At 36.2% G+C, this 26,269-nt stretch overlaps 1 protein-coding gene and 1 long non-coding RNA gene across 2 annotated transcripts; one reads left to right on the forward strand and one right to left on the reverse strand.

Moving 5' to 3' along the window:
* Window positions 1–8: 8 nt before the first annotated feature.
* LOC139968114 (major vault protein-like) lies at window positions 9–24,362 on the forward strand. The gene is made up of 25 exons (XM_071972493.1): window positions 9–214; window positions 1,071–1,204; window positions 1,926–1,989; window positions 2,677–2,743; window positions 3,068–3,225; window positions 3,593–3,684; window positions 3,784–3,853; window positions 4,489–4,650; window positions 5,472–5,613; window positions 5,918–6,019; window positions 10,523–10,634; window positions 11,220–11,280; window positions 12,570–12,664; window positions 13,493–13,577; window positions 14,219–14,275; window positions 15,044–15,140; window positions 15,610–15,689; window positions 15,933–15,992; window positions 16,478–16,556; window positions 17,009–17,151; window positions 17,874–17,974; window positions 18,453–18,633; window positions 19,254–19,445; window positions 20,094–20,174; window positions 21,253–24,362. The coding sequence occupies exons 1-25, from the start codon at window positions 161–163 to the stop codon at window positions 21,373–21,375; spliced, it is 2,592 nt and encodes an 863-aa protein (XP_071828594.1). The 5' UTR covers window positions 9–160; the 3' UTR covers window positions 21,376–24,362.
* On the reverse strand, window positions 6,737–10,495 carry LOC139968131 (uncharacterized). The gene is made up of 3 exons (XR_011793225.1): window positions 9,473–10,495; window positions 8,644–8,800; window positions 6,737–8,370 (listed from the first exon to the last, which is right to left on the reverse strand). It is a non-coding gene; the product is annotated as an uncharacterized lncRNA (long non-coding RNA).
* Window positions 24,363–26,269: the final 1,907 nt, after the last annotated feature.

Below are 26,269 nucleotides of genomic sequence, written 5' to 3' on the forward strand. Positions count from 1 at the left end.
GTGATGAATATCGACTGTACAACAACTCAACAAGGGTATCGCTAATGACCATAAATTGTGATGAAATATACTTCCTTGTCTAAGCTACGTCGCCGTTAAGCATTTTATCCGTCCGAGTTTCTTTACATTTTACATACAGAGCACATTTAAATAAATAAAAATGCATAACCTGGTAGATGTCGGTCCGCTACAGTTTGTTCACATCTTGGATATGGTAAGATTTTTGTATTGAGTCGATAGGACATGGTCAGTGAACTGACGATATATGCTATTTGCTAGCCTATACTAGGATGAAAACAACCCAGTGTTGCAAGGTTTTTAAATGTGATATTAGAATAAACCTGAGATCATTGCATGGGATCGTGACGTCATAAAAAGCCCCACAACTAGAAATGACCACAGGGCACACTAGTAGGACATATACACTCAAGTAACTCCCTTCGGAATTCAGGCTACGATATCGTAGCTTGGTAATGTCTCATCCATAGACAGTTGTAATTCTGACGTGTTATCATATATCTCATCGTAGCAAGCAACAACAAGGCAGTGGTTTACAGTTGTACTGCAATTACCTCTCATGTCAGCTGCATGTTATTTATATAAGAGTTCTAAGGTAAGAAAGGGTGAAAAGTGGCCCTGATTCAGAGGGCTTTCTGATGAACCAGGGGCCACTATTGGAGCATATCACCAGGTGTCATATTTTAATCTATAATGTTAAAGTTTAGTTTAGTCTAGTAGAAAGAAGGATCAGGAGGGACATTCAAGTCCCCATCAAGGACCCTATAGGAGAGAGAAAAAAAAAACTGAAGACACAAACACTCGGAACGATTACAATGCTTAATGTGCTTGTTCAAAGCATTCTTATACCCATTCACACTACTTGCAAATTGTACAAATTTCTCAGGCAAACAGTTCCACCCATTCACAACACTATTAGTCTTTTGATGTGCTGAAACATACAGTAAGAAAATGTTTGTTTGTAGTTTGTAGTATATGCCAACGTCTCACATACTACAGTATATAGCAGTATACACTTACCTTTTTCAACTCTGTCTTCTCATCTGTTGCAGTCTACAAACATTACCAGACTTGAAGTTGGACCAAAGAAAGTTGTTCTTCAGTACAATGAGAAACTCTCAGTTGGACCTCTAAATCTGATCATTGTCCCTCCTGGAAAATACTGCTGTATCAAGAACCCTGTCAAGTAAGTTAATCATTTTTGTAGGTGGTCTAAATATCTTTGCAGAATTTTACAATGGATTAAAAACCTGTTGCAAAGTTATGAAAAAAGATTCAAGTAATTAGATCTTACCAATTTGACATGTGATAGTGTAAAAGTTTCAGCCAGAATTCTAGCCAGGATTGTATAATGGGAGCACAAGTAATGCCTTCATACTGACTTCTTTGAAAACTATGTTATTTTAGTTATATTTCTAGCTCAACATGATAAACATAAAAATACCATAGGTAACCACAAAAGTTGTGGAACCCCAATATTACATCACAGGTAAACCTTTGACAATATTTAACCATTGAATCATTTGAAGCTCTATGGTAATGTAGAAGCATACAGGTGTTTTCAACATCTCTTCTTTTCAGAGCTCACAAATTCGGTACCATTGGAGAAGTAGCATACACATATTATAGTTTTCATTGTAACCTGATTTACAAGTATCCTGGAGTCTAATGTATCATGTACTGTAATTAAGTCACAACTTTCTTAATCATTAATAACTTTTTTGATGCATCTTGCATTCTCTCTTTCAACTTTGAATTAATGTGTTGATAAGTTTTTGCTCCAAGAGTCCTTAAAGTTCCAATAATTTTGAAGTAAATCGGATAATATCATAAATTCCTTTTGTTATGGATCCTGTTTATCTCATTTGATTTCTATGGAAAGCCTTTGTATCTTGTCTGTTCATCAGGAACTATGAGGTCGGTAAACAGTGTGAGCTCAAACATGGTGATGTGGATGTACGATTTAACCAGGTAACCGGCTGCCTTTAATTCATTCTCAATAACATTCTATACACAAACCATGTGTACAGGTACTTAGTTACCAATAGGCAGGTACTTGGCAATGGTGTGTTTGCAAATTTCATTGCCACCAAAACAGTTCCTAGCAACAAGATATTACTCAAAATACATTGGAAGTATTGTTTGGTGCAATCAAAACAGGGGATGTGATTTCATGCAGTTGGTTAAAAAGTACAGTTTCCTTGAAAGTACTGTTTGTTAAAGGTAAATATGTATCTCTCTTGGTGTCAATGTTTTAAAAATGCAAGATTATTTTAGGTACATGGAAGGGAGACATGTTTCTACTCAAATAATGTCTGCTAATTGAATTTGTGTAGCCCAGAGAAACATCTTCGTAAGCTTAAATGCACAAGTGACTATAAAAGTACAGTAAGAGATGACATTGATCGTTCACAGCTAAATCATTAAAGGAGGATTCAAGCAATGTTTAATATTTTGTGTGTAAGGTATGCAGGAAGACAGAGAGTGTAAACTTGTATGTAAAGTCATTTACTTCATTTTAATATTGCTGGAATTGTTGGAATTATTTTCTTCCAAAACTTAAAACAAAAACTTAGTGGGAATTCAGCAATAATGTATGAAAAAGGAGCCTAAATTTGTTATTTTTGTGTGTGTTTTTTTGTGCGTTTTTTATTGCAGGAGCCGTTTCCTCTTTACCCAGGAGAAATTTTAGAGGACGCTGAACGATATGGAATTGATCAATTTGGTAAGAAATAACACAATCGTTGAAATTGTACTAATGATATAGATATTATGAGTGAGCTAATTATTATTAAACTATACAACATTTCTTTATGTTTATCGGATAATCTGTGTTACTTTACCTCACATTAAAATGTCTCCCTTATCCTACATATAGTAAAATGGCTGTCTGTTTTGTTTAACTCTGACATACTTACCCATCACTGGTAGAGATTATCATATATCTGCTCTAAAGTGTTGTTGATACCATATCTGTTCAAAAGGTATTAAATCAAACAGAATGTCATGAAACAGTAAGAACATGCCAACACTCTATTTGTGTTGATAGGTTACTCCAATGCCATCAAGAAACTACCTGTAGTGAAAGCTAACCAGGCTGTGAGGCTGTGCTCAAGGGTTGACGGAATGGTTGATGGGGTCGCTAGGAAAGCTGGAGATCTTTGGCAACTGGAGGGTCCACTCACCTACAAGCCATTATCAGATGCAGTAAGTCTGTTGCTTTGGGGAATATCTTTCTTGAAGCTTTGTTAGGTAACCCAACTTCATATTTTATCAAAAGTCATGCAAATATTTCTCAATGGTGGAATTACTCGTTATTAATCTTTTCTTAAAGTTCTTCTTTTTTTTCAATCTATTTTCATGGTGTTTAGTATAGTTGCTGCAAAGGAAAGGGGCATATTCAGTTTATAGGTGGTACAATTGAAATATAGATTAGTGGTTAATAGATTAGTGGAGATTAGTGGAGAAATAGATTAGTGGTTTAATCGGGATTTCAGTTGGAGGAGATTGATCTCTTTTCTATAATATTTTAAAAAATAACAACAAAAGTCTTATTGTTCTGTCTATTTTTCAGGAGATTACAGGAGTTGTAGATGCTCAGGTGATTGGTATAAACCAAGCTATAAGAATGAGGGCCAAACAAGATCTCACTACCAAGTCAGGAGTGTAAGTCAATGAGAACAATAAGAAAGAAATGATGAATGTCATTTAATATTAATTACTTTTACTCTGACTAATCATCTCTTTGTCTTGCCCTTCTTACAGAAAGAAATCAGCCGGAGAAGAATGGCTTGAAAAGAAAGTTGGATCTTACTTGCCAGGGGTCTATGAAGAGGTAAGAATTATGTGGACTAGAGGACCAACAATGAAGAATTTTAAATGGTTTATAAAGCAACCTGATTGTGTCTTTAGCTAAATTGCCCAAGAAATTATGGTTACTTTTTAAAGCAATTATCAAACACTTCATGGAGACCTCTGTAGCAGGTACATGTATTTGTAAAGGCTACTTTCCAGCTACAAAGTCAGTACACAAAGTCAGTAATAAGTTTAGGCAAGAATAAATATTGGATATTGAAAGTGCAATATTTACCTGCATGAGAAAGGAATGAGTGGTTCGTCTGAAGTTGTAGGAAGGTTGTAAAATGACATCTGATTTACGGGGAGCTTGAGCCCAACTGGAGAGTCAAATATTCCTTTTACAGTAACTTCTCTAACTCTGTAACCATATAGAGGTTAATATTTGATTCCATTTTCATTGTTAAGCTTTGGTCATCACCATTGGATTCAGCCGTTGACAACTTTAATTAAGTTCTTGCTAGGATGGAAACGTCAGGCTCTCTAAAGTTGATAGATTTACCTTCACAGGCTTTTTTGCTGTTGATAACCAGTTTATTAACAGTTTTTGCTCTCATTACCTTCATTTGTTGTTTATAACAATTAATGTCCTATATATATAAACTCTTGTGACAGGTAGTAGATCTAGTTCCTGCATACACCCTCAAGCCTGAAGAAGGATTGCACATCAAGGCCACTCACAACTGCGTCGATGCTCTCAAGAAGAAGAGAAGTGCAGGAGAAATGTGGTTGGTGACTGGAGAACAGATCAACAGTTACATCCCAGAAATTGGAGAAGTGAGTAATGTTTTGTTTTGAAGGCATAACTTAAAGGCATTGAAGACTCGCCCCAAACAGCGTGCCGTGCTCTGAAAAAGTTAACTTTCCATTGCTTGCAAGTGAAGTGTTCTGCTTGTCGCTACAAAATGCAGACAGTAATGAAACGTGATACCTTGTTATCTTAAGCTGGACCTGAGATCCATAGCTGAGTCCATTGCTGTATTGTTTGTACACTGTGCTGTGGGTATTGACCGCAGCTGTATGTACTGAATGTACACTAGTGTCTAATTACCGACGGTAGCAAGTTGTGTGCGTATATTCTGAGATTGATGGTGGTGTCTAACACTTCTGTTACACCTCAGTCGAAACTAGGTCATATTACCGGCATTAGACGTTTCTTTTTGCGCGAGTCTTCATACCCTTTAAGCTGAGCGATCCAACTGTCATTTATGTGACTTTTTCCATTGCTGAGATCATGTGAAATACTGCACCTGTTTTCATTCCAAAGAATATCATCACACAGTTCTATTTGAATATTCATGAACGTAGTACACTAAAAACAATTTAGAACTGCTCTCTTCCCGATGTTGAAGGGAGCCAAGTATTATAATTTGTCCCCAAGGTCGACCTGGCATATGACAACCCCCCGCCTCCCACACCAGATTGTGTGTCCAGCTATCTTTGGAGGTGAGGCTGATTCACTTTAGAAGTAATTTGACATAACATTTTATGGTTATATCTTTAGAAATGGCATTTAGGTCATTGGGATATAGGAGACATACTTACAACAAATTACTAAGAAACCATTCAAAATTTGTTTATTTTACTCTCATTTCTAGGAGGTCATGAAAGCTGTTCAAAAGACTGTCCTTCGCAAAGGTCAGTTCTGTGTCGTGTCCAACCCTGTAGACAGAGATGGCGTTTGCCAACTCGGAAAGGAGAAATTATGGAAAGGGGTTGTCTCTTTCTTCCTACATCCAGGTAAAGTTATTTATTCCAGAGCTATCCAAAATGACTGACGTGTTTATCATACAGTATTTCATTCATTTCAACTTTTCTATCCTAGGGTATGAAATCTTATCCTTAACATGACCTTTGAAGGATTTTCTTTTTCACTCACAATAGCCCTACAAAACATAAAAAAAACTGATTTTTAATACCTTTTCTTTATCAATTCTATTTTTCTAGATATTCTTTTATGAAAATAATACTTATCAGAAAATCAAATCAATAAACTTTAGAATTGGATTTTTTTTTTGATACTTATATAATCCCAAAATTTCAGGAGAGACAATCAAGCATGGAATTCAAGAACAATTTATCCTCGGCCCTGATCAGTCCATCGTTCTTCGGGCCAACTGTGAATTCACCGATAAGTCTGCCGGAGGTAAGCATACAAATGTTTATGATAAATGTAAGTACTAATTGTATAGGCTGCAAACAAGTGTTTCTTTTAGTGTTAGGATATGACAAAACCACAAGTACTTGTAAACCTAGTGTATTAGGCCATCAGCTGAAGCTCAAAATGTGGCTGTAAAATCAGTTTCGTTCCAGCAACAACGGGTCTAGACTTTTAATGCATTTTTGGGTAGTTTAATGCATCACAAACATTATATCAAAAGTTCTCCAAAAAATTTCCTGCAGTATTTTTGTAAGAAACCCTTGAAATTGGGTATGTTATGTAGACATTACGTGCTACGATGCTATGTATTAGGAACACATGTGCTAACGTTAGATTTGGTACAGTGGTGCATACATACCACTCTTTTCTTATATGTTAAATTACGACTGATATATTTTTTTTGTAAAATAGTTGGGTCAGGGTTACAAGAATGGTGGAAGAGGATTCTGGTCTAAGGGTCAGTGAGGATTGTTTTCAGGCATTACAAGTTGTGCCCCCCCCCCCTCCATTTTCGCCAAAATGGTAAAAAATCACATTTTCAACTTTGAAATATGAAATACAATTTTTGCACATTATAGCTTAAGGGTTTTAATTATGAAAATGTACCACTTTTAATAAACTCAGATATAATGCTTTGTAATAAATCAAATATTTTTAGATTTTCCCCCTATGTTATGAATGCATTTCGTCTGTGCATGTATGCGTAAATATACACATATAATGAAAAGTTCCTCTCCATAATTGTTACACTCCCCATCCAAACTGTTTTACAAATGCGACCCCCTCCCCCTCTACTTTACATGTAGCTAAATCCCTAGTTACAATGAGATGTACCAATGCCCCAAGACCAGTGAGCTATTTCTTTTGTATAAATCAATATATAAGTTGGCACACTAAGACGTCATGGCATATCGTAGATGTGAAATAAAGTTATAGTCGGTATATATCCGTTACCTTAGTACTCTTTCTACAGTCTTCTGCAAAACTAGGTACTTTCTCCTTGTTACTGAAATGACATGTTTATAATTCGTATTCGTGCAAAAAGAGTTTCCAAGGGAGTTAACGTATAAAAGAAAAGATCGACAAGGTTTCGAATGGTATCTTGAATAATAATAGTTCTATATTCTACAAATAATATGAATAATAAAGGTGAATGGTACAAATAAGTGAATAACAAAGACAGTTAACTTAAGCCCCAGATAGAAAGAAATAATGTATCTATTAAGACTGGGTCGATACACTCAATGGTGTAGTAGAGCTGGGCCTTTGCGATGATTCAAGATACAGGTTCTTCATCAAAAGGCGCGGCGCGGAATTAATAAGTGATTAAAAGTTCATCCAAGGACAGTTGTACTAGTCTTAACAGTATCCACTTCAATTCACTGCATGGAAGTCAGATATGGTATGGAAAAGGGAAAGTCTATTCCGTAGTAGAGGTGAAGATAATTAGACGAAATAAAAGTCACTAAAGACTTGAATATCCTTCAGTCAAAACTTGAACAGATGCACAGAACATATTAACAATATGAATAAAACAGGTAATGAAATGTTACGGCAAACAATAAAGAACCGTGATATTGGAACAGGGTCAGGGGCGATGGTTCCCCAACAACAGTATATAAACCTTTGACTGGTTTCAGGACGCAGTATTTGCGTCATCGTCATCAGTAAATGTAGTTGTGAATATGCAAGAGGTAAAGCATGCCCATAACACCCTCCTCCCCCCTCCCCTCTCAAAAAAAAGTGTGATTTGAAGAAAATGTGGATATTTATCAAAGGTGTCTGGTAGGTAGGGTAATCTACGTAAAGCTACTAATAGCTAAAATGAATATATGAATAAGATCATGTTTTCTGGTTCCTTTAAACTCTGGGGAACAAAATAATGACAACATGACTTTGAAAAAGTTAACCCTCTTCACAAACTTCAAACTTGATTAAAATTTCAGACTAAGATATCAAGATTTAACACCATCACAGTTCATCCTCCAAATCATCTTCCCCTGCATCAACAATCTCAACATCTTCTTGGAAGTTGCTGCAATTTATATATTTACATAGGTCTGTACACGGTAGTTGTGCATTCATTCAGGAACATCTTCCTTTAAGACATTTGCCGACTCTACAGCTACTGCTGACACACTGAAGCAAAACATCTGGGTCAGGTGGCTTCGTCATCCAAGTGATTATAAGGTCATCATTTTCAAGTTTCCATCCATGTCCCTCTGGTGAGAGTGCATCAATCCTTTGCTGCAATGCCCTACTGTGAATAGCAGCCTGGTTGGTGCAGCGCTTTACATGCTGGATCAGAGCATCTTTTGTTGGTGGTAAACTCTGCTCTGAGGAGGAGATGAACAGAACACCTTGTACCATGAAATTCGATATTTTTGAGTCTCACATTTTATGATGGGGTACCAATATAATTACAATTCAGCTAGAAATATGTTGCAAATTACTTTAATAATTTCAATGGAAAGATTAACCTGATATTGCATCTCAAAGCGTTTAGAGAATTTTTTAATTTTCCTTGGGGGAGGACCCCCATATTCCAAAAGTCCTAGATCCACCCCTGAACACTCAATGAACCACACATTGGAGAGAGAGTACTTTACCTTTCAAGATCTGTATGTCTTCCTTGTCAAGAATTGTATCTAGTTTCTTCAACATAGAGAGTGGTACCTCACTTCAATGGCAACACGGTCTTTTCCTCTAATATTCATAAAATCTGGGCTCATCTTTTTTCCGCTCTGCTGCTTGTCGCAGCAATACCTTAATAAAATGAAATAAAAAAGCAAATTGTTTTGCATTTTCTGTTGATCAAAATGTAAGTTTGAACAAATAAGAACTAAGACAATTTTATTTATATACCATGTGATCTGCTCATCTTCTATGGACAAACAAAGACACATTCAAATTTTGCAAACCAGTGTCATGCAAAAAAGAATTAAAACTGGCTTTTTTTTGACAGTACAGTACATTATCTCTTAATGTTATGGTTTAAATTATACAATGGTAGATTATATCTGTTACTAATAATAAAGGAGACAGATACTTGTTCATTTTGGTAAAGCTAGACAGGCTGACCATAAGACCTTGCAAACCTAACCTTATTGCACCTTTGTTACACTTATTTTTCTAACTAATATAATATCCCTATCATTCAAATAAAGGGCCACAGTAAGAAAACTATGAAGCCTGTATTTAACACTTAGGCTAGTGCCCAGATGGAGAATTTGACACAAATTTCCGTTCCTACCACCATATAACAAAACAAATCAGATGACCATGCCACTAATTATATTATGTTCAGGTCCAACACTGTGCCCTTTGACTTGGATTATATCCCTTAAGAGCTACTGATCTTGCATTATGCAACTTCTCTTAACACTTCAACTATGCCACAGAAGTACAAGTAGAGTCGTGTAGTATGCTTAGGCTTACCTCCATCGAAAGTCTCTGCCTGCTGCAGCTTGTCCCGTTTGCAACGCCTAGTAATGTATTGTTTCTTTTCCCACATATAATAAATTGAACAGGCAATACACCAGAGCTTCTGCTTGGTTTCCTCGATCTTTTCCGTCAATTCTTCCTTTAAAATCATATGGGGTCTCGTCTGGAACTGTCCGTTTTCTTGCAGCAATGTGCTTGCTATCAATGAACCGCCTGTAACACTTATCGTGGAACCCCATCATACTATGCTGTTGAACACACGCTTCATCGTAGTAGGCCATGGAGTAATCAGTAGTACGGCGATATCACTGTCTCCCCCGCTGAGATTAAGCCAATCTTTAGCGCAGGAAGTAACTTTAGTCCATCGTTTATTCGTCAGTGCCTTGAATGCTTCAAATTTTACAGATTCAATGTGCACTGAGCACTGTAGATTTCCGTGTGTCGGAGACTGACTAGCGCCCGTGGGAGCCGCCATGTTTGTTGTTTTCTACAAAGATTGCACACAGAACTCATGGCTCATTGGACAATTCATATCACATGGTACAGATATCTCACTGGCGCACAACTTTTGAACGTAAAACGGCAAGTTTCTTAACATACGCAATAAAAAATATAGTTCGATCTTTCAAGCGGAATTGCAAAAAAACTGCAGGAAAGTACATGGAGAACTTTTGGATCATTAATCTTAATTAATTTATATATTCAATGCTGTAGAGAAATTTTAGACCCGCAGTTGCTGGAACGAAACAAGCGAATTTCGACCTTCACCTGATGGCCTATATCTTTTATTGATCGCGTCAGGAAGTTCAACAACTCAAAAGGAATACAATTTGAGACATCTGTTTCTTTCCCCCTCTGTTGTTTTATATTCTCTGTAATGTCATGTGGAGAAAATACTTATGTGTGTGAATGTTCTTCACACAAACACTTTAAAAAACATCCTACATGCCTCCAAAACACATCTTCTTGATGTACCCTTCAAATCCATTCGTGAATTGCATAGAATTAAATTTCATTTATTGTTTCAATTTTTCTCCTCCTTAGAGAAACCTAAAGAGCGTAAATGCGGTGATCGTTGGATGATTCGGGGACCGCGCTGCTACATACCTCCTATAGAGTTGGATGTCGTCGAACAAGGAGATGGACAACTTGTCCGGTAAGTCAAATAATTAACTACCTTCGAATGACTCCCTTATAATTTATCAACGAACAGAAACATACAATTTCTGAAAGACAAATCTGAACTTTTCTTCTTCCCTATATCAAGTGAACATGGAATGTTATCTTCATTCATATTGTATTATCTCTGATATTAGTTCCACTAGCCAACCATTGATTGGTTAAAGTTTGCACTTGAATTAATGCTTAATGGTTCAATTCATAGAGAGAAGGACCTTGTTCTCTGGAGTACTACTTGTTCATATCCTCTTCAAGCCCAAAAGTTCTAACCTCTATCGAAACAAACTTTATATTTCCCAACATCGTTTATCCTTTACTCAAATAATAAAGCAAAGAGACAATTTTTTTAAAGCTTATCTTCTCTCAGTTAAAAAATGAACTAAGTGAAATAGACATACATCATTATGATCCCTTTGGTCGTATAGTATGGAACTAATTATTAAATACTAATTAACATTGATCAGTGATTATTTTTGGAAGATGATAACAACAAAGCAAATCTAACTTCAGTGTTTGTTGATGATGTGACAAGGTCTTGATTTTACTTTTTTGTCTTTTATAGAAAAGCCATACCTCTTGGCGAAAATGAGGGAATCTATGTGAGAAATCTGCAATCTGGAGAGGTAATTTCTTGTCTATGTAATTTGTGACCAAACTTTTTTTCTTCTTCCTTTTATTAATTTTTATCATCCCATAAAAATCATTTTCAGACCATTTGTGTTACTCTATAAACTTCTTGAGATCATGGTCTTCTGTGTCACGATTCCTATGGTATTTGTATGTATGATTGTAGTCAATTATGAGAGGGCTCTTTATGTTTATTTTTCATTTGTTGCTGATTTATTGAAACTAGTCACGTAGCATTATTAGATTTACAAATCCAGATTCCACTTTTTACCATATTCACTCAAGTAACAAGAGCAACTTTTGGCTCAACTGCTATAGAATTTGTTGTTTCTTGCAAAAAGCTGTTTTTATTTGAGCTCTTTAATAACTCTTGATATATATATATGAACCACAACTATTGATTTTATTATGAAAAGTAGGCTAGGCCTTGTTTCATTTGCTTTAATGTTTTCTTTAGCCATGGTTATTATTTTTTAAATGAAACAGATTTTCGTGAGGTATTTCAGGGAACAAGTTAGTTTCCAATTTTTGTGTAACAGTTTTGAGTGCTCCTAATTTATGTGTCTTCTAAAATACTATGTGTCCCTGTGTAAGAAACTGCTATGCATCTTGGGACTTGTAAAGCAGTTTGATCATTTGCATATTTTTTTTGCCATGTGATGCTGGATAACTTGTTCCCTCTATTGAAGTTGTGCAAGAAACTAAAAATGACCTATTTGCATGTTGACCAATGACTGGTTGCAATCAAAACCAGTTGTGTAAAGATTGAATACATCTGGTAGTAGTGTTTTGTAGACGTGTAGTGTGTCTGCACTCTTAGTCTAGCCCAGTTGCCTTAGTAGTGTTTTGCAGACGTGTCATGTGTCTGCACTTTTAGTCTAGCTCAGTTGCCTCAGTACTCATACTCAGCCTCATGGGTTTGTACTTGTATTATACCTGTAAAGATTGAATACATCCGGTAGTAGTGTTTTGCAGACGTGTAGTGTGTCTGCACTCTTAGTCTAGCTCAGTTGCCTCTGTACTCATACTCAGCCTCATGGGTTTGTACTTGTATTATTTCTCAGATATTTGGGAAATCTAGTATATAAAGTAGTGCAATGTATGTACTCGTCCTAACACATGGAGCCCTGTACTGGTATTTGTACTTGACCCTGCACTCATCCTTGTGACTGTGTGTGTAATCCTACTTGCACCACAAAGAATTCCAAATTGGTAAGCCATGTCTATATATTTAATTTATGCGGATTACACGATCAATAAAGGTTTCCGGTTCTAAACTTCACAGGTGAAGGCCATCATGGGACCGCAGTCATACCTCTTAACAGAACACGAACAACTCTGGCAGAAAGAGTTACCAGAAGTCGTGGAGAAGATTTTACAGTAAGTTAACAGTGGAATGCAAAATACATGGAATTTTTACTTAAATTACTTAAAATAAAGTTCTTGTCGTAGTTTGGCTAAGATATCCACCAATCTCAAGGAAATGTAAGCATAACAAGTTCCATTTTCTCCTAAAGCGAACTAAGATAACTGGAAGTCTGAAATCAACTAATGAATGATATGTTAAGGTAATAGCCTTTTATAAGCAGATGTATCTTTCGGGTTTAACTTTCCACTTCCCAATGAAACGAGTGAAATGGTGAAGAGTTATTGCACAACCAGTAGCTTTTGAAAATGAAGTCTTACGCTTTCAGGAAATTTAAAGTAGAGGAAGCTGACATTTGAAAGAGGTGATTTCAAAACAGATTTAGCAGTATTCATCCTTGAATGGGATGGATTTAAAATCTAAATATTGAAAGACTATAATATGTAAATAAAACGAGACAATTATCAATTCAACTTTTTTTATTCAACAACATTCAAAGCATTTACAGCGATGTGTTCAGACAAGAGACTTAAAACATGATAAATGGTTGAGGGGATTACACAAGGGAGCTACTAAAAGACTGTGGAATGTGAATCTGTTTTACAGAGAAAAAGAACAAAAGGTTTTAATTGTCTCAAGGGTTATCATGGGTTAATTTAAATGGGGGTTATGTATTTTGATGTGAATATGTACAGAACAGAGTAGATTAAATTATGTATGTTTCAGATTGCTACATGGAAGTATTTTGTGTATGTACCTTATATTTTCATTTAAATTAATATACCTTAAACTTCTCTTCTGTTTGATAACTAAAATTGTTGACTCTTTTCTTTCACCAACAGAAATGGAGGTGGTTTTGGTGAAGGGGATATTAGAAAACTTGCCTATTTTGAGTCATCTATTGATTCCGAATTTAGTGGAGAAAAGGTGAAGAAATAAAGAGATTTTGCATCATAAAACGTTTAATTTAACATGATTGTTTGCATCAGATATGCTTCCATATTCTCGTCATTCTTGTATGAGGAAATCGACCTGCATATTTGATAAGATTCTTGATAAGATTGTAGCCTTTGGAATGTGATAATCAAATTTGAGGATTTTTTCATTTTATTTTAGCTGAAACTGTTATTTTATGAGTTTCGGTTTGTTTGGAATGTTTGGAATATGCCCTTAATGCAAATCTGATGATTTGAAAATAACTCAACATAGGTCTGAGTAATAGTCGGTGAACTCATGTTAAATATGCTCTGCTAGATCTTTAAAAGAAAAGTTTTTTTTGTTTTTTTGTTCTCTAATTTTAAGCCCAATATATCAGCAAAAGGAGACCAAATGATAACAGCCAAGTCGTCCACACACATTCACAAAATAAATTACTCCAAGGAATTTAAGCTAAGATGGTTATTTGGTTGTCCAACCGCATTTAAGTTGTCTAGAAGAATCAGACAACCATTAAAAAAAAGTTATCAAGTCAGAAGTATAACGTCCTTCTTACATCTCTGTGTAGCAAAACTTTCCTGTTTTGTTGGCGACATATATCTCATTCATGCAAAAATTTCTTCATTTTACAGCCCAGGAACAAAACCAGAGTCATTCGTTACAGATGTCCACACAACACTGCTGTACAGGTAATATTGAGAATTAATAACTTCCCATGACCTCATTAGTGATTCATGTTGCATATGTAAATTATATTAATGTTAGACGGCCTGACATTTCGATCTTAGCATGACCATCTTCAGATGGGAACTATTTGCTGTTTTTTGGGCTTTTCTTTGAGTTATATATAAGTGTTAATGGTGGATATTGGTTTGGGATCTTTTTATTATTTTTTGTGTGTATCCATAACCTTTCCAAAAGTGATCCGCAGATGTATCATGTATGTCCTTGTTGTTGTTGTTTTTTTGTTGTTGCTATGGTGGACTGTGTAATGATGTTGCTCGGCCCTTCCTCTTCTCGTGAATGAATTTCAATAGATTAACTGGTGCCAGAGCACCAAAAAATGAATTATTGAGGGAGATGTAACATTTTACATGAGTGATAATATCTCTCGATTAAAAAAAAACAAAGATTGTGTGCTTTGAAATATCACATAGATTGTGTGATATCATTAGCAAGTAAGTTGTATTATTTAGTAGTTACAATAATTAATACTCAATTCATATCTATTTCTACACACTCACACACACCATTGTTGCACACACACACACAACCACACACACACACATGCAAAATCTTTCATGGTGATTCTACTGCATGGTATTTATTTACTCTATTTATCATCATATCAGTCTCTTACCCACCCACCTTCCAACCCCCTCCCTCCCCTACCTACTGAAGGAAGAAATGGGCACTTTTTGTAAATGTATAATTTTTTCTTGCTATTTCCCAAACAGGTTTACAAATACCAGGAGAAAGTTGGACGAGTCGTATTTGGACCAGATATGGCCATCCTTGGCCCACATGAAGATTTTAATGTACTTAGCTTGAGTGGTATGTAAAGAAAATGGTTGTAAATGTTACATTACTTGTAACATATCCTAATGATTATCTTTTTACCCAAGTAAAAGTAGCCTTGCCGATTGCACACAATGTTAAGCAGTAATACCTACTGTATGTTCAGTATCTTTGAGTACTAGCTGAGGGCCGGGGGGGGGGGGGCCGGTTGGGACAGGAGAAGAATAAATATGCGTAGCTGGCAACATCAACAGACTGATACTGTTAAATTTGATTGTTAAGCAACCTTGGAATCTCAGCCACTTCGTTTATGATGTCCTTGTGGAAAATGTTGTCAGCGATAACCTCTGTTTATGCAAATTTGAAATAATATAAGTAAATTGAGACAACAGCAAAGTGTTTTTAAAACTGCAGAAGCAGATTTTTCCCTTTCTAGCTGGTAAAATTACTTTGCTTTATCAAATTTTGAGATAAACCAAATATTGAGATATTGTTTCTTCTACAGCTGGGAAGCCCAAGAAGGAGAATGCTCTTCAAACCATCTGTCTAATGCTTGGACCTGATTATATCACTGATATTATTGAGGTAATGAATATTTATACCATGTTTATTCATGAGGAATATTTATATCATGTTTATTCATGAAGAAAGTGCTATGTAGCTAATGTTTTATGAAGATAAGCAATAAGTGATCTTTGTATAAAAGTTGCTATTTTTGTGTTTTCTTTGCTACAATCTGGGGAAACCATACTTGACCATTAAAATGATTTAATTTATCTTGTATTTTATTTTTTATTTTATTACACTTTTTTCTCTTTTTTTCTGCAGGTCGAAACATCTGATCACGCTCGTTTGAGAATCCGATTAGCTTTCAATAACTTCTTTGAGGTCAGTGCTTGTGATGAATTCTGGTGAGAATTTGAGATGTGGTGAAATGTCTGACTCTGTGTGTAAATGTGGTATATCCTTCAATGAAAGTACATATAGACAGGACAGGTAGTTTCGGCATTATGGTAACTCTCCAAAGTATGGTGTCCTAAACCTAGGCATTCATTCATAACATATTCCCCCCCCCCACCTACCCCCAACCCTTTATCTATATAGTGACAGTAGTGTATTATCATGAACAAACTTGTCTTGTATTATTGATTCACTCTATGGGTAGATATGCATTTTATTACCATTTTAGCAGTTTGAATAAGGGGTGGAGATAGCACGGTGGTGGGGTGTGGATCAGATAAGCAGACTACAAGGTATTTGTATGCTCAATTGGTCCAGTCTGTGTGAACATGATTTTCCCTTGTAAAATTGTTAGGCAGAGCAAAATGTTTCCAATGAATTGATGATATTTTTTACCTCTTCCCATCCATTAGTTTGAGCAAGGAAATGAGGTGGAGGAAAAATTGATATTTTCTGTACCAGATTTCATCGGTTTCGCTTGTCGGCAAGTTGGTGAGTGAAGTTCTTGTGTTTCAGTTTACATTGTCAGAGAATACTTCAGAAGCTTTGTTTTCCTCTGGAATTGGCAGTCAATACCATTCATCTTTGGTATCTACGAATACGCAGAAGCTTTAATCTATGTGAATATTTTGTTTAAATAAAAATAAAATGAAGAATAACTAGCAAAAGGGTGGGCTCAAAAAATCCCTTCTGGTAACTTTCACATTCACAACTTTTATAATGTCTCACAGAATGTGTTTCTGGTAGCCTGAATAGCTCCCCATCTCGACACGTCCGTGTAGCCAGTCTGTTAAGATAGAAGTTGCCGGCCTTTGGCCTCATATTTATGTTTTCCTATTGATGAATTGATGTGTTCTAATCATCTTTGTCTTAAATCTTTCTCAAGATGAATTGCTTATTGATTAATAAACTGATTATTGATTTTGCTCCTTTTTAACAAACAGGGAGTAGAATCAGAGGAGCAGTGTCAAGGGTCAAATTTGACGAGTTTCATCGCCATTCTATGAAGCTTCTGCAAGTGGCTGTCTTTGGAACGGATGATAAAGGCCAAATGAAGTCAAAACTGAAATTTGAAGCCAACAAATTGGTGAGTTTTGTGTGGTCTGATTATTCACATTAAAACATAGTCGCAAGATTTATAGTAAGAATGAGAACATTTTCCAAGAAAAGAGTTGAACTGTTTTAATAGGTCAGGTCAGGTCAGGTCAGGTCATTCTTTTCCACTTGTTTACACCAAGGGATTTTGGTAGAGACTGGTTGTTGCAGTAGCTTTTTGTAATCTTAAAGCAGATATCTGTTTGTGCTTATTAATAGTCAGCAATTTTACCAAACTCTACCAATTATTATCTCATAAAAGGGCTAATTAACTAAGAAACTGTTTAGAGTTTTTCACCTTCTATATATAAATGTTTGACTAATTTGTGGAATACTTCAAATTCTAATAAAGCTGTTGCCAAGGCACTATTTTCATGTACTGTTGATCATGTGCAAGATCAAGATGACCACTTTCAACGATTTTGTTACATATTATTTTCATTATCTGACTTGAAAATTAAGTAGTCACACTAATGAACTGAATTGTTAAGGAGATTTTTTTCCTGTTACAAATTTACCATCATCGATGGAAGAAAGCCTCTTTAAACCGTAAAGCAACTAGATGTTTCTGTTGAATTTACAAATGTGAATGTTCAGAAAGTAGTGAATTACAGTCAACGTGACCATAAATTATAATCTTTCAATTATCTGCTCTTTCATCATCATTTGTTTGTAGTATCCATCAGTCCTTTGATATTTATATTTTATTTTTAGGTCATCACTAATATAGACATTCAGTCTGTTGAGCCGGTGGACCAGACCATGAAAGACAGCTTGCTCAAATCGGTTCAAATGGCAATAGAAATTGCAACCAGGTGAGTGAAATAATTAAATTATTAAAACAAAAGAACCTAAACTTGACAAACCGTGTCATTTCATGTATTTATGATAGTAGCTCCGAATGGACTCACAAGGGTATTAAATTATACACAGGCTCAATGGTGACATAATTTTGCCAGCCAAGAAAAACATGAAAGGCATAATGGAAGACTTTTAGGTGCACAAGGGGGAAACCCTAAATATTGTATCCCAAAATTTGAATGATGATTTCAATGTGAATAAAAGACAGAAGAGAAGAAAGTGGGTTGTTTTGCTTAGTAATTCTAAGGTGATTTTTGTTTCTCTTTGTCTGTGAGGTAGGATTTCTCACCCCCCCCCCACCCAGATCCTTCTACATCAAAGAGAAAAGCATATTGTGGACATTTCCCCCCCCCCCCCCTCCACTATTCTTAGAAGCTGCAAATCCACTGCTACTATGTAATCAAATCTCTTGATTTCTTTTTCTTTTGTCAGTTCTGTAGAGAGGACAGCTGGCCACGAGGCAGCTCGCAAGGAACAAGAGGCCAAAGGACATCTGGAGAGACAACGACTGGTGAATCAGAAGGAAGCAGAGAAAGCCAGGAGTATTTTATACGAACTCAGAGCCCAGACATCGGCTGTGGAATCAACAGGGCAGGCCAAAGCAGAGGCACAGGTGAGGCACCAGCTAGTACACTCTTTCAGGAAATAGTAAACATGTTAAAGTGATTACTTCAAAGTGATTACTTTCTGGTAGCAGGAGCAAATTGTACCAAAAATTTGGTCACAAAAAGTCAGCATGACTGATAGGTAGAAATTACTTGGGGAAAACTGTTATATTGGTAGATAAAACAACACATACTGCCCACCCCACCCCTCCCCCCCTTGCCCCACTTCATTCTCTCCTTGAGTTTGTAGATGCTTATCTGGTGAAGCGAGTGTCAACCAACTTTTACTCGGTTAGACTAAGATGTTGAGATGAAGTTTTCACCCTCCAGTGTGGTATATTATTACATTGATATATCCATACAACATCCTGTGGCTATATTTGCATGGGTCCTTAGAACCCCAGACTCCTCCACCCAAAGAAAGAAAACACTTGTGTTTCAACTGTCTCCTCAGGCTCTGCATATCCTTCTCAGACTACCACTAAATAAGTATAAGAAAAATGGTGAGCTGCCCTCTCCCCCTGTCGCTACCAAAGAAGAAGGAGATTTAGACACCCATAAACTTCAAGGTGGCTATGCATTGATATGTATATATATCACTAATGAGTGAGTTATTGTTTATGTTCAGGCTCAAGCTGAGAAGCTCTTGATAGAGGGCCAGAGCAGTATTGATGAAGCAACCCTGAAACAGGAGGCTGAGAACATCATTCACTCTACCGACCTGGAGATACAGACAATGCTGAGAGAGGCAGAACTGTCTTACCAGCAGCAACAGGACACGCTGGAGTTAGATACGAAGAAGAGGATGGCAGAAATAGAGGTGAAATGGACGTTAATGGGTCCTGAATGGGTGGTGAGGTGGGAGGAAAGGGTGTATAGGGACCAAGGTTTGTGTACTAAAGAAGGCTTGGAGGAGGGAGGAAAGGGTGAAAGCAGGAACAAGGTTTCTGTACTAAAGAATGCTTGGAAGTGGGAGGAAAGGGTGTATAGGGACCAAGGTTTGTGTACTAAAGAAGGCTTGGAGGAGGGAGGAAAGGGTGTAAGCAGGACCAAGGTTTGTATACTAAAGAAGGCTTGGAAGTGGGAGGGATGGGTGTAAGGAGGACCAATGCCTGTGTACTAAAGAGTGCCTGGAGGAGGGAGGAAAGGGTGTTAGTAGGACTAAGGCTTGTGTACTAAAGATTGCTTGGAGGAGGGAGGAAAGGGTGTAAGCAGGACCAAGGCTTGTGTACTAAAGATTGTCTGGAGGAGGGTGGGAAGGGTGTAAGTAGGACTAAGGCTTGTGTACTAAAGATTGCTTGGAGGAGGGAGGGAAGGGTGTAAGTAGGGCCAAGGCTTGTGTACTAAAGACTTAAGACTAAAGTACTGGCTGGTACATCTGTATCAAGTTGGGCATTGTTTGCTTTGTAAGTGATTTCTTGAAATAAAGTCTCTTTGTCAAGGTAGACATGTTTTTTTCATCTTGCAGGTTGAGAAATTTGCATCCATGGTGGACAGTATTGGAATTGAGACCATCACAAAGATAGCCATTGCTGGACCTGCATCCAAGGTAAAGATTACCTTAGAATGACCAGAGGTTTATTCACCATACATTCCTGGTTTTAAGTAATTGTATACCTGGAAGTGTTTTATGTTTGCTTTAGTTTCTCTTCTGATAGCTTGGTTAAAATGTACCTGATATCATATTTAGAAACTCAGTTTTCCCACACAGTTTCCAAAGTACATTTTGTGTTAAGTGTACTAAAATTGCAGTCTACTCGTTAAGGGAAATCGATAATATGTGAATAATTACAATCTAGGACACTGAAAATGGGAGGGCTGTCGATGCCCTATGATGGTCAAGTCTGCCTATAGAAAAACAGTCTTCCTCAAATTCAATTGAGCATTAATAACTTGTTACTTGATAGCACAAACTACCCAAAGTACTGCCATTAGGATTCATCCTTGAGCGCACCTAATTAATTGACCAGTCACCTGTATGATTGTAAACACAAGTGCTCTTTTGGTCAGCACTACTTTCCTGTATGAAGACAAATTTGGCTTGACCACTGAAATAGTACACTTTGTGTTTAAACATGAATTTGTGTAAAGGAGCGTTCAGTATGGCTAGCATTATGAACTCGGGTCGATATTAAATCTCCCTTTTTTGGCCCAAAACAGGGGACTCGGTTGGTATTTGCTATAGGCAGGGTAGACCATAATGCCTTCTCTCAGCCCCTTAATCCTTTTCCATCTCCTGTTCTGTTTTTTCCATTCTTCTTGGTTTAATTGAGAGAAGCAGTCAAGTATGGAAAAAGTGTTTACTTGATGCTTACAGGCCAGACTATCTAAAAGAGGATAAAGTCTTAATTCAAAGTAAAAAGAAAACGAGAGAATTACCTTTCTATTGTTATTACCTGTTAGTTTCTTTGGCCAGTCAGTGAACTACCATTGGTATATTCTGTGAGCTGCACTCACTGACTTTTGTGAGGGAAGCAAAAATGGTAACCATTTTGTACAAATGGACAATCTTATATTGAAACAACCTTACTGATTATGGTTTGTTGTTTAAGTCAATAATTGATCTGATTGTATTCGTGCTTGATTACGTCATTATATTTCCAACATTCATATCTTTTCTCTTCCAGGTTAATCTACTGAAAAGCCTGGGAATCAAATCTACCTTAATAACTGATGGCAACTCTCCCATAAATCTCTTCCAAACGAGTGAAGGTTTAGTCGCTGGAAATACCGGAAAGGGCAAAAAATGATGTGATATGGTCATTTTATTGGTTGATTGAATGTATCCTTGACAACAACCTGTTTGGTTTTCTTATCTGTTTACAATACTCGCAGAATTCAAGTCTCAAGTAATCAAGTCTTTGGAGCAATGTTTAGTGCAAGGATGTTAAAAAAGGGGAAATTCCCCAGTCAATTTATGTTAGGGGTGATTTTTTTTTTTGTGGGGGGATTTTCAAGAGTGTTAGTAGTTAGACATATCTACAGATGCCGGTACGGAAATTTAGCGCACATATAGTACATACACTGTAGAGTGCCGCACTAACGAAGCCAGTGTTTCTTTTTGGAAAGATTTGACCAATCACAATTACTCCTTACAAAAATTGACAAAGCTTTATAATATCCAGCTTTTTATTGGCAAGTTTTGTAACTACAGTAATGGTGCAAGTAGCGGGAAGTACCAGGAATTGTGGGAGATTCCCCCAAAGAGAAACTATTTTTGTGGGACCCTCAAGGTAAATTGCTGGAATCCTGCAATCGGATGTCCTAGTGTGAACACTGCTTCAGAGTCCTTATATAGTGTTACTCTGAGTACCTGCTGTTTTCTTATTGTAAACAGGAAAATTATGCAACAATCTGAACTACAAGAAAATTCATGTCATTGTATATGTAAAGCCCAGGTTGCTTAAAGTTGCAAGCAAGAATACTAACAAGTGGAGTGGGGAGAGGTGGGGGGAGGGAGGGGTGTTTTGAGTTGGTTGCTTGGTTGAAAGTTATTTTGAAAACCAATAACATGTCCTAACAGTAATAAACTTTGGCATTTTTTCTGATATTGATATTGGAACAATCACTAATTATGATTTTAAGATTACTCCACCACTTTATATGTCCATCAGGCAGGTTGGCCTTCCCTGGTTTATAGTTTATAAAACAGTAGTAACAGTAATTTGGTAATTTTTCTCTTTTTCATGTTTATTTCATATAAGGTTTTATATAAATAATGTGGTGAATAATAGCACGTGGCAGGTATACTTAGGGCCACTTAGATATATTGATAATGGTCTTCATGCAATAGTTATAATGTACCTGGTCTTTCAACGTCTGTCTTAGTGGCCTTATCATTTATTCTGGAATATTTAAGCCACTCTGGTAAGAGATTCTTGTAAATGTTCTCCTTCAAACCTCTTAGATTTTTTTCATTCTTCTTTTTGAGCCCCATCCGAAGGGATTGAATAAGTCAGAGTTATTTTCAGAGTTTACCCAATTATGTCAAGTTTTCAAGTACTGCCATACTTGTTTGGTATTAAAAGTTATTATAAATTAACTGCCATTTTAACAGTTCTTACTTTGTGTTTAATTTCGTGAATCAAGCCGGTAATCAGGTTTCTAACAATCCAGTATGCATTTAAAAAAATGAATAATTATTATAGTTTATGTATTTAAATTACATGCAATTTTGGTGAGAGAATGGAATTAAATTGGAGAGATAATTGGAGTTTATGATTGCAAAGATTAAATAAGGGCATATATTGTCATGTAACTACCCAAGAAAGAGTTGTTTTCCTCTTTTGTTTTTACATTTGCTTGATTAATACAGGGAAACGTTAGGACCAAAGTTAAATGAATGAATACTGACCAGTACAGTATCAGGTCATCAGTTGAGGGTGGAATTTTGAGGGGAGGGGGGGGGGGATTAAAGGACCTTCATCCTCCCCAAACTTAAGAGTTGGGTGTAGTTTGGATCTGCATCACTTTCAGTCACATATCACTTCCTGTGCGTCTCTGTTTTTTTGTTTTTTTTTGCGGTTTTCCCTGCACAAGATAATTACAGAAACCAGGCTTGCCTTAAAGTTTTGGTGGGTGGTAGGGCCTATTGGGATTGACAAACTTTCTGACTGCCTAGTGGTAAAATAGATATATCCTGAAGAAATGTCTGGTGTGTTAAGAGTGGGGGAGGGGGGGGGATGGGGTCGGCTTTAGGGAGTTGTAGACCAAACTTAAGCTGATTTTCCTCAACCATGCATTATAAAAAAATGGAAACCAGCATTAGGATTCTGAATGCCTGGCCAGCACAAACCTCAAAATGTAAAGGTTTGGGACTATGTAACCCATTTGATATTGCTAATAATATTCTGTGTGGGACGCTGAATTTAAAGACCCTTTTACGTGACTCGCCAGGTGGAGCCAAAATGTATTGGTCAAATCATCATTTCAAATTCAAAGCAGATTTCCACAGAAAACAGAACCAACCCACTTACATCTTCCAATGAACGAATCTTATAAAACCACATAAGGCTGGGAACCCTGTTTGTTCACCAATTTTCTACCCCACATACCAACTTCTCCCTGTTCCCCTCCCCCTTCCCCCACCTCGATATGAAGCCATGAGTCAGATTTTGGTGCTAAAATAACAATCTGCCATTGATGGACCCTTCCACAACATTATATCACTGACACTTATTACATTGTAAATGTTTTTGAAGACTACAAAAAAAAAAAACTATCATGGGACAAGTACAATAATAAGTTTGATTTGGACTACAGTATGTGACTATTATGTAATATATATGACTCCCACTAACCCACTCACCCCACCCCCTTTACCATCAGAATTAGAAACGTCCATGTCATCAAGCGACTGGGGCTTCAGAAACTTGCACAAGAAATGAATCAAGGAACAGGATGTGAAAATTACAGATTATTAATATTCATCATCTGAAAGAGAATGACTTTTAGATACGGATGCTGAAAAGGTTACCATAGAAACACTCATTGTTTTAGAGGAAAGTATATTAATGCATTGTACCCTCTCATTGACTGTTATTAGCTACTGGCTCTGACAATGTTGATTTATCTTAAGTTATTTTAACCTGATCACTAGCTTAGAAATACCATCTTCAATATTCATAAGAAGTGAAATAGCATTTAAGATTTCAGATAAATACTTAATCCAATGACATTTTCATCAAGCCTAAAAGGTTATACCATTAGTTAAAATGAAGATGAGTAAAAATTTCATAGGTAACTTGATGAAAATAAAAAAATCAGTCCAATCATAAATATTTACAAACTAGCACTCTGAGATGATCATATTTATATGATGAAAATCAATGTCTGCAAACTAGGTTAGACAAAAATAAAAAATAAATCTTCTTTTACAAGTCTTGGGGTTTTGACTTTATTTAGCAGTCATGACTTTGATTGTCAATTTGTGGCAATATTATCAAACCTACCAGTTATTACATGGAAAAAGATTGTGAAGATTTTGGTATAAAATAAAGCTTATTTAACATTTTTAACAATTTAAGCATTTCTTTGACCAGAGAAGTTACTACTGTACAAGTATTAAAGGATGATGTTATTAGTCAAGGTTGTCTTTCTATAGCAATTTTAATTGTTGAGCTATGACCCTTTAAAGAGATTAGGTTCATCAATAAAAGTGACTGGACAATATAGTCTAGTACATAGACTGTTAGATTAGTTCCTCAGATGCAATACAAAACCCAATGGAAAACATAAGAATTTGATGGTCTCAAATAACATGTTTATATGATGTGTTACACATTTTTCAAGGACAAATTATGTTGATAGTAATCCAAGGGTGTTCTTTTGTTGATATGAAGTTAAAAGATGTTTTGGTTGAGTTATTAGAATTGATAAAACAATGGATTCATATGGACATTGAAGGCCTGCACCGTAGAGCTCACATCATCATCAATCTAGCCTTAAAGGGTGTTTAGACTCGCGCACAAAGAAACGTCTCATGCCGGTAATCTGACCTAGTTTCGCACGAGGTGTAACAGAAGTGTTAGACACCACCATCGATCCCAGAAAATACACACACAGCTTGCTACCGTCGGTAATTAGACACTTGTGTACAGTCAACACATACAGCTACGGTCAATACCCACAACAGTGTACATAGCAGCGATGGACATCTCAGGTCTAGATAAAAGATAACAAGGTATCACGTTTCATTACTGTCTGCATTTTGTAGCGACAAGAAGAAAACTTCACTTGCAAGCAACGGAAAGTTAACTTTTTCAGAGGGCGGCACACCGTTTGGGGCGAGTCTTCAATGCCTTTAAAGGATCATTCCCAGGGATTTAGTATATTTCAAAGATGAATATCTTGATAACTGTTATAGTTATATAGAAACATCCATAGTGCTCAAATTTTTCTGTTTCCTTATACTAAAAAAGCATTTCTGCCTATTAGCCATCCTTTACCTGTATGAAGATGGCAACTCTGATAGAATGACAATTCTCAAATGGCTCTGTCTGCATTATTTAAATTAAGTGAAATTCAAATAAGATCAAGGAAATGAAAGGCATAAATTAATGGGAATATTTGTATCCATAACTATTGATGATTTACCAAACTCTCAAAAAAGTAAAAAGTCAACTTTGCTGACATTGTTTAGTGATAATTAAGTATTGTTTACATTTCTATTGTTTTAAGAAAACCAGATTATTAAATTAATGTTTACACTTTAAATTGTGTTTTTATCATTGTGATTTAATTTTGTTTCTTTTGCTCTAGGGTAAAAATTTTGTCATTTTTTTCTTTACAAATTTTTGTCATTGTTATTATATTTATTTACAAGGATATAATCTCTTCCATGACAGATAACAGGTGTGGGGATTGTGGGGGGGGGATTGAAACAAAGCACTTTTTTGTTTCTGTTTCTGAACATATGCACTGTGCTTTACATAATTCTTAGCAATAAGTGTAAAAATCCTTGAGTTTAATGAGAGGACTGAGCATGTACAAACGTACATCTCTTGATATATCCACTGCCTGTCAGTCTACGGGCAATGATGAAATTGTTAATGTTTGTGCTATTGAAACCAAGGAAAAACTAGCAAAATTTGAACAGTTTTAGCTTCAGATATGACCAGTATTAAAATGGTTGTATCACCCATG

The sequence above is a fragment of the Apostichopus japonicus genome, chromosome 5 (genome assembly GCF_037975245.1).
Source record: "Apostichopus japonicus isolate 1M-3 chromosome 5, ASM3797524v1, whole genome shotgun sequence".
Taxonomy (NCBI): Eukaryota; Metazoa; Echinodermata; class Holothuroidea; order Aspidochirotida; family Stichopodidae; genus Apostichopus; species Apostichopus japonicus.

Bases quoted from the DNA above. Each gene is read 5' to 3' on its own strand.
- LOC139968114 (XM_071972493.1), top strand. From the start codon at position 161: ATGCATAACCTGGTAGATGTCGGTCCGCTACAGTTTGTTCACATCTTG. The intron at 3,854-4,488 runs GTAAGAATTATG...CTCTTGTGACAG, and splicing joins TGCCAGGGGTCTATGAAGAG to GTAGTAGATCTAGTTCCTGC. The intron at 11,281-12,569 runs GTAATTTCTTGT...TAAACTTCACAG, and splicing joins GAAATCTGCAATCTGGAGAG to GTGAAGGCCATCATGGGACC.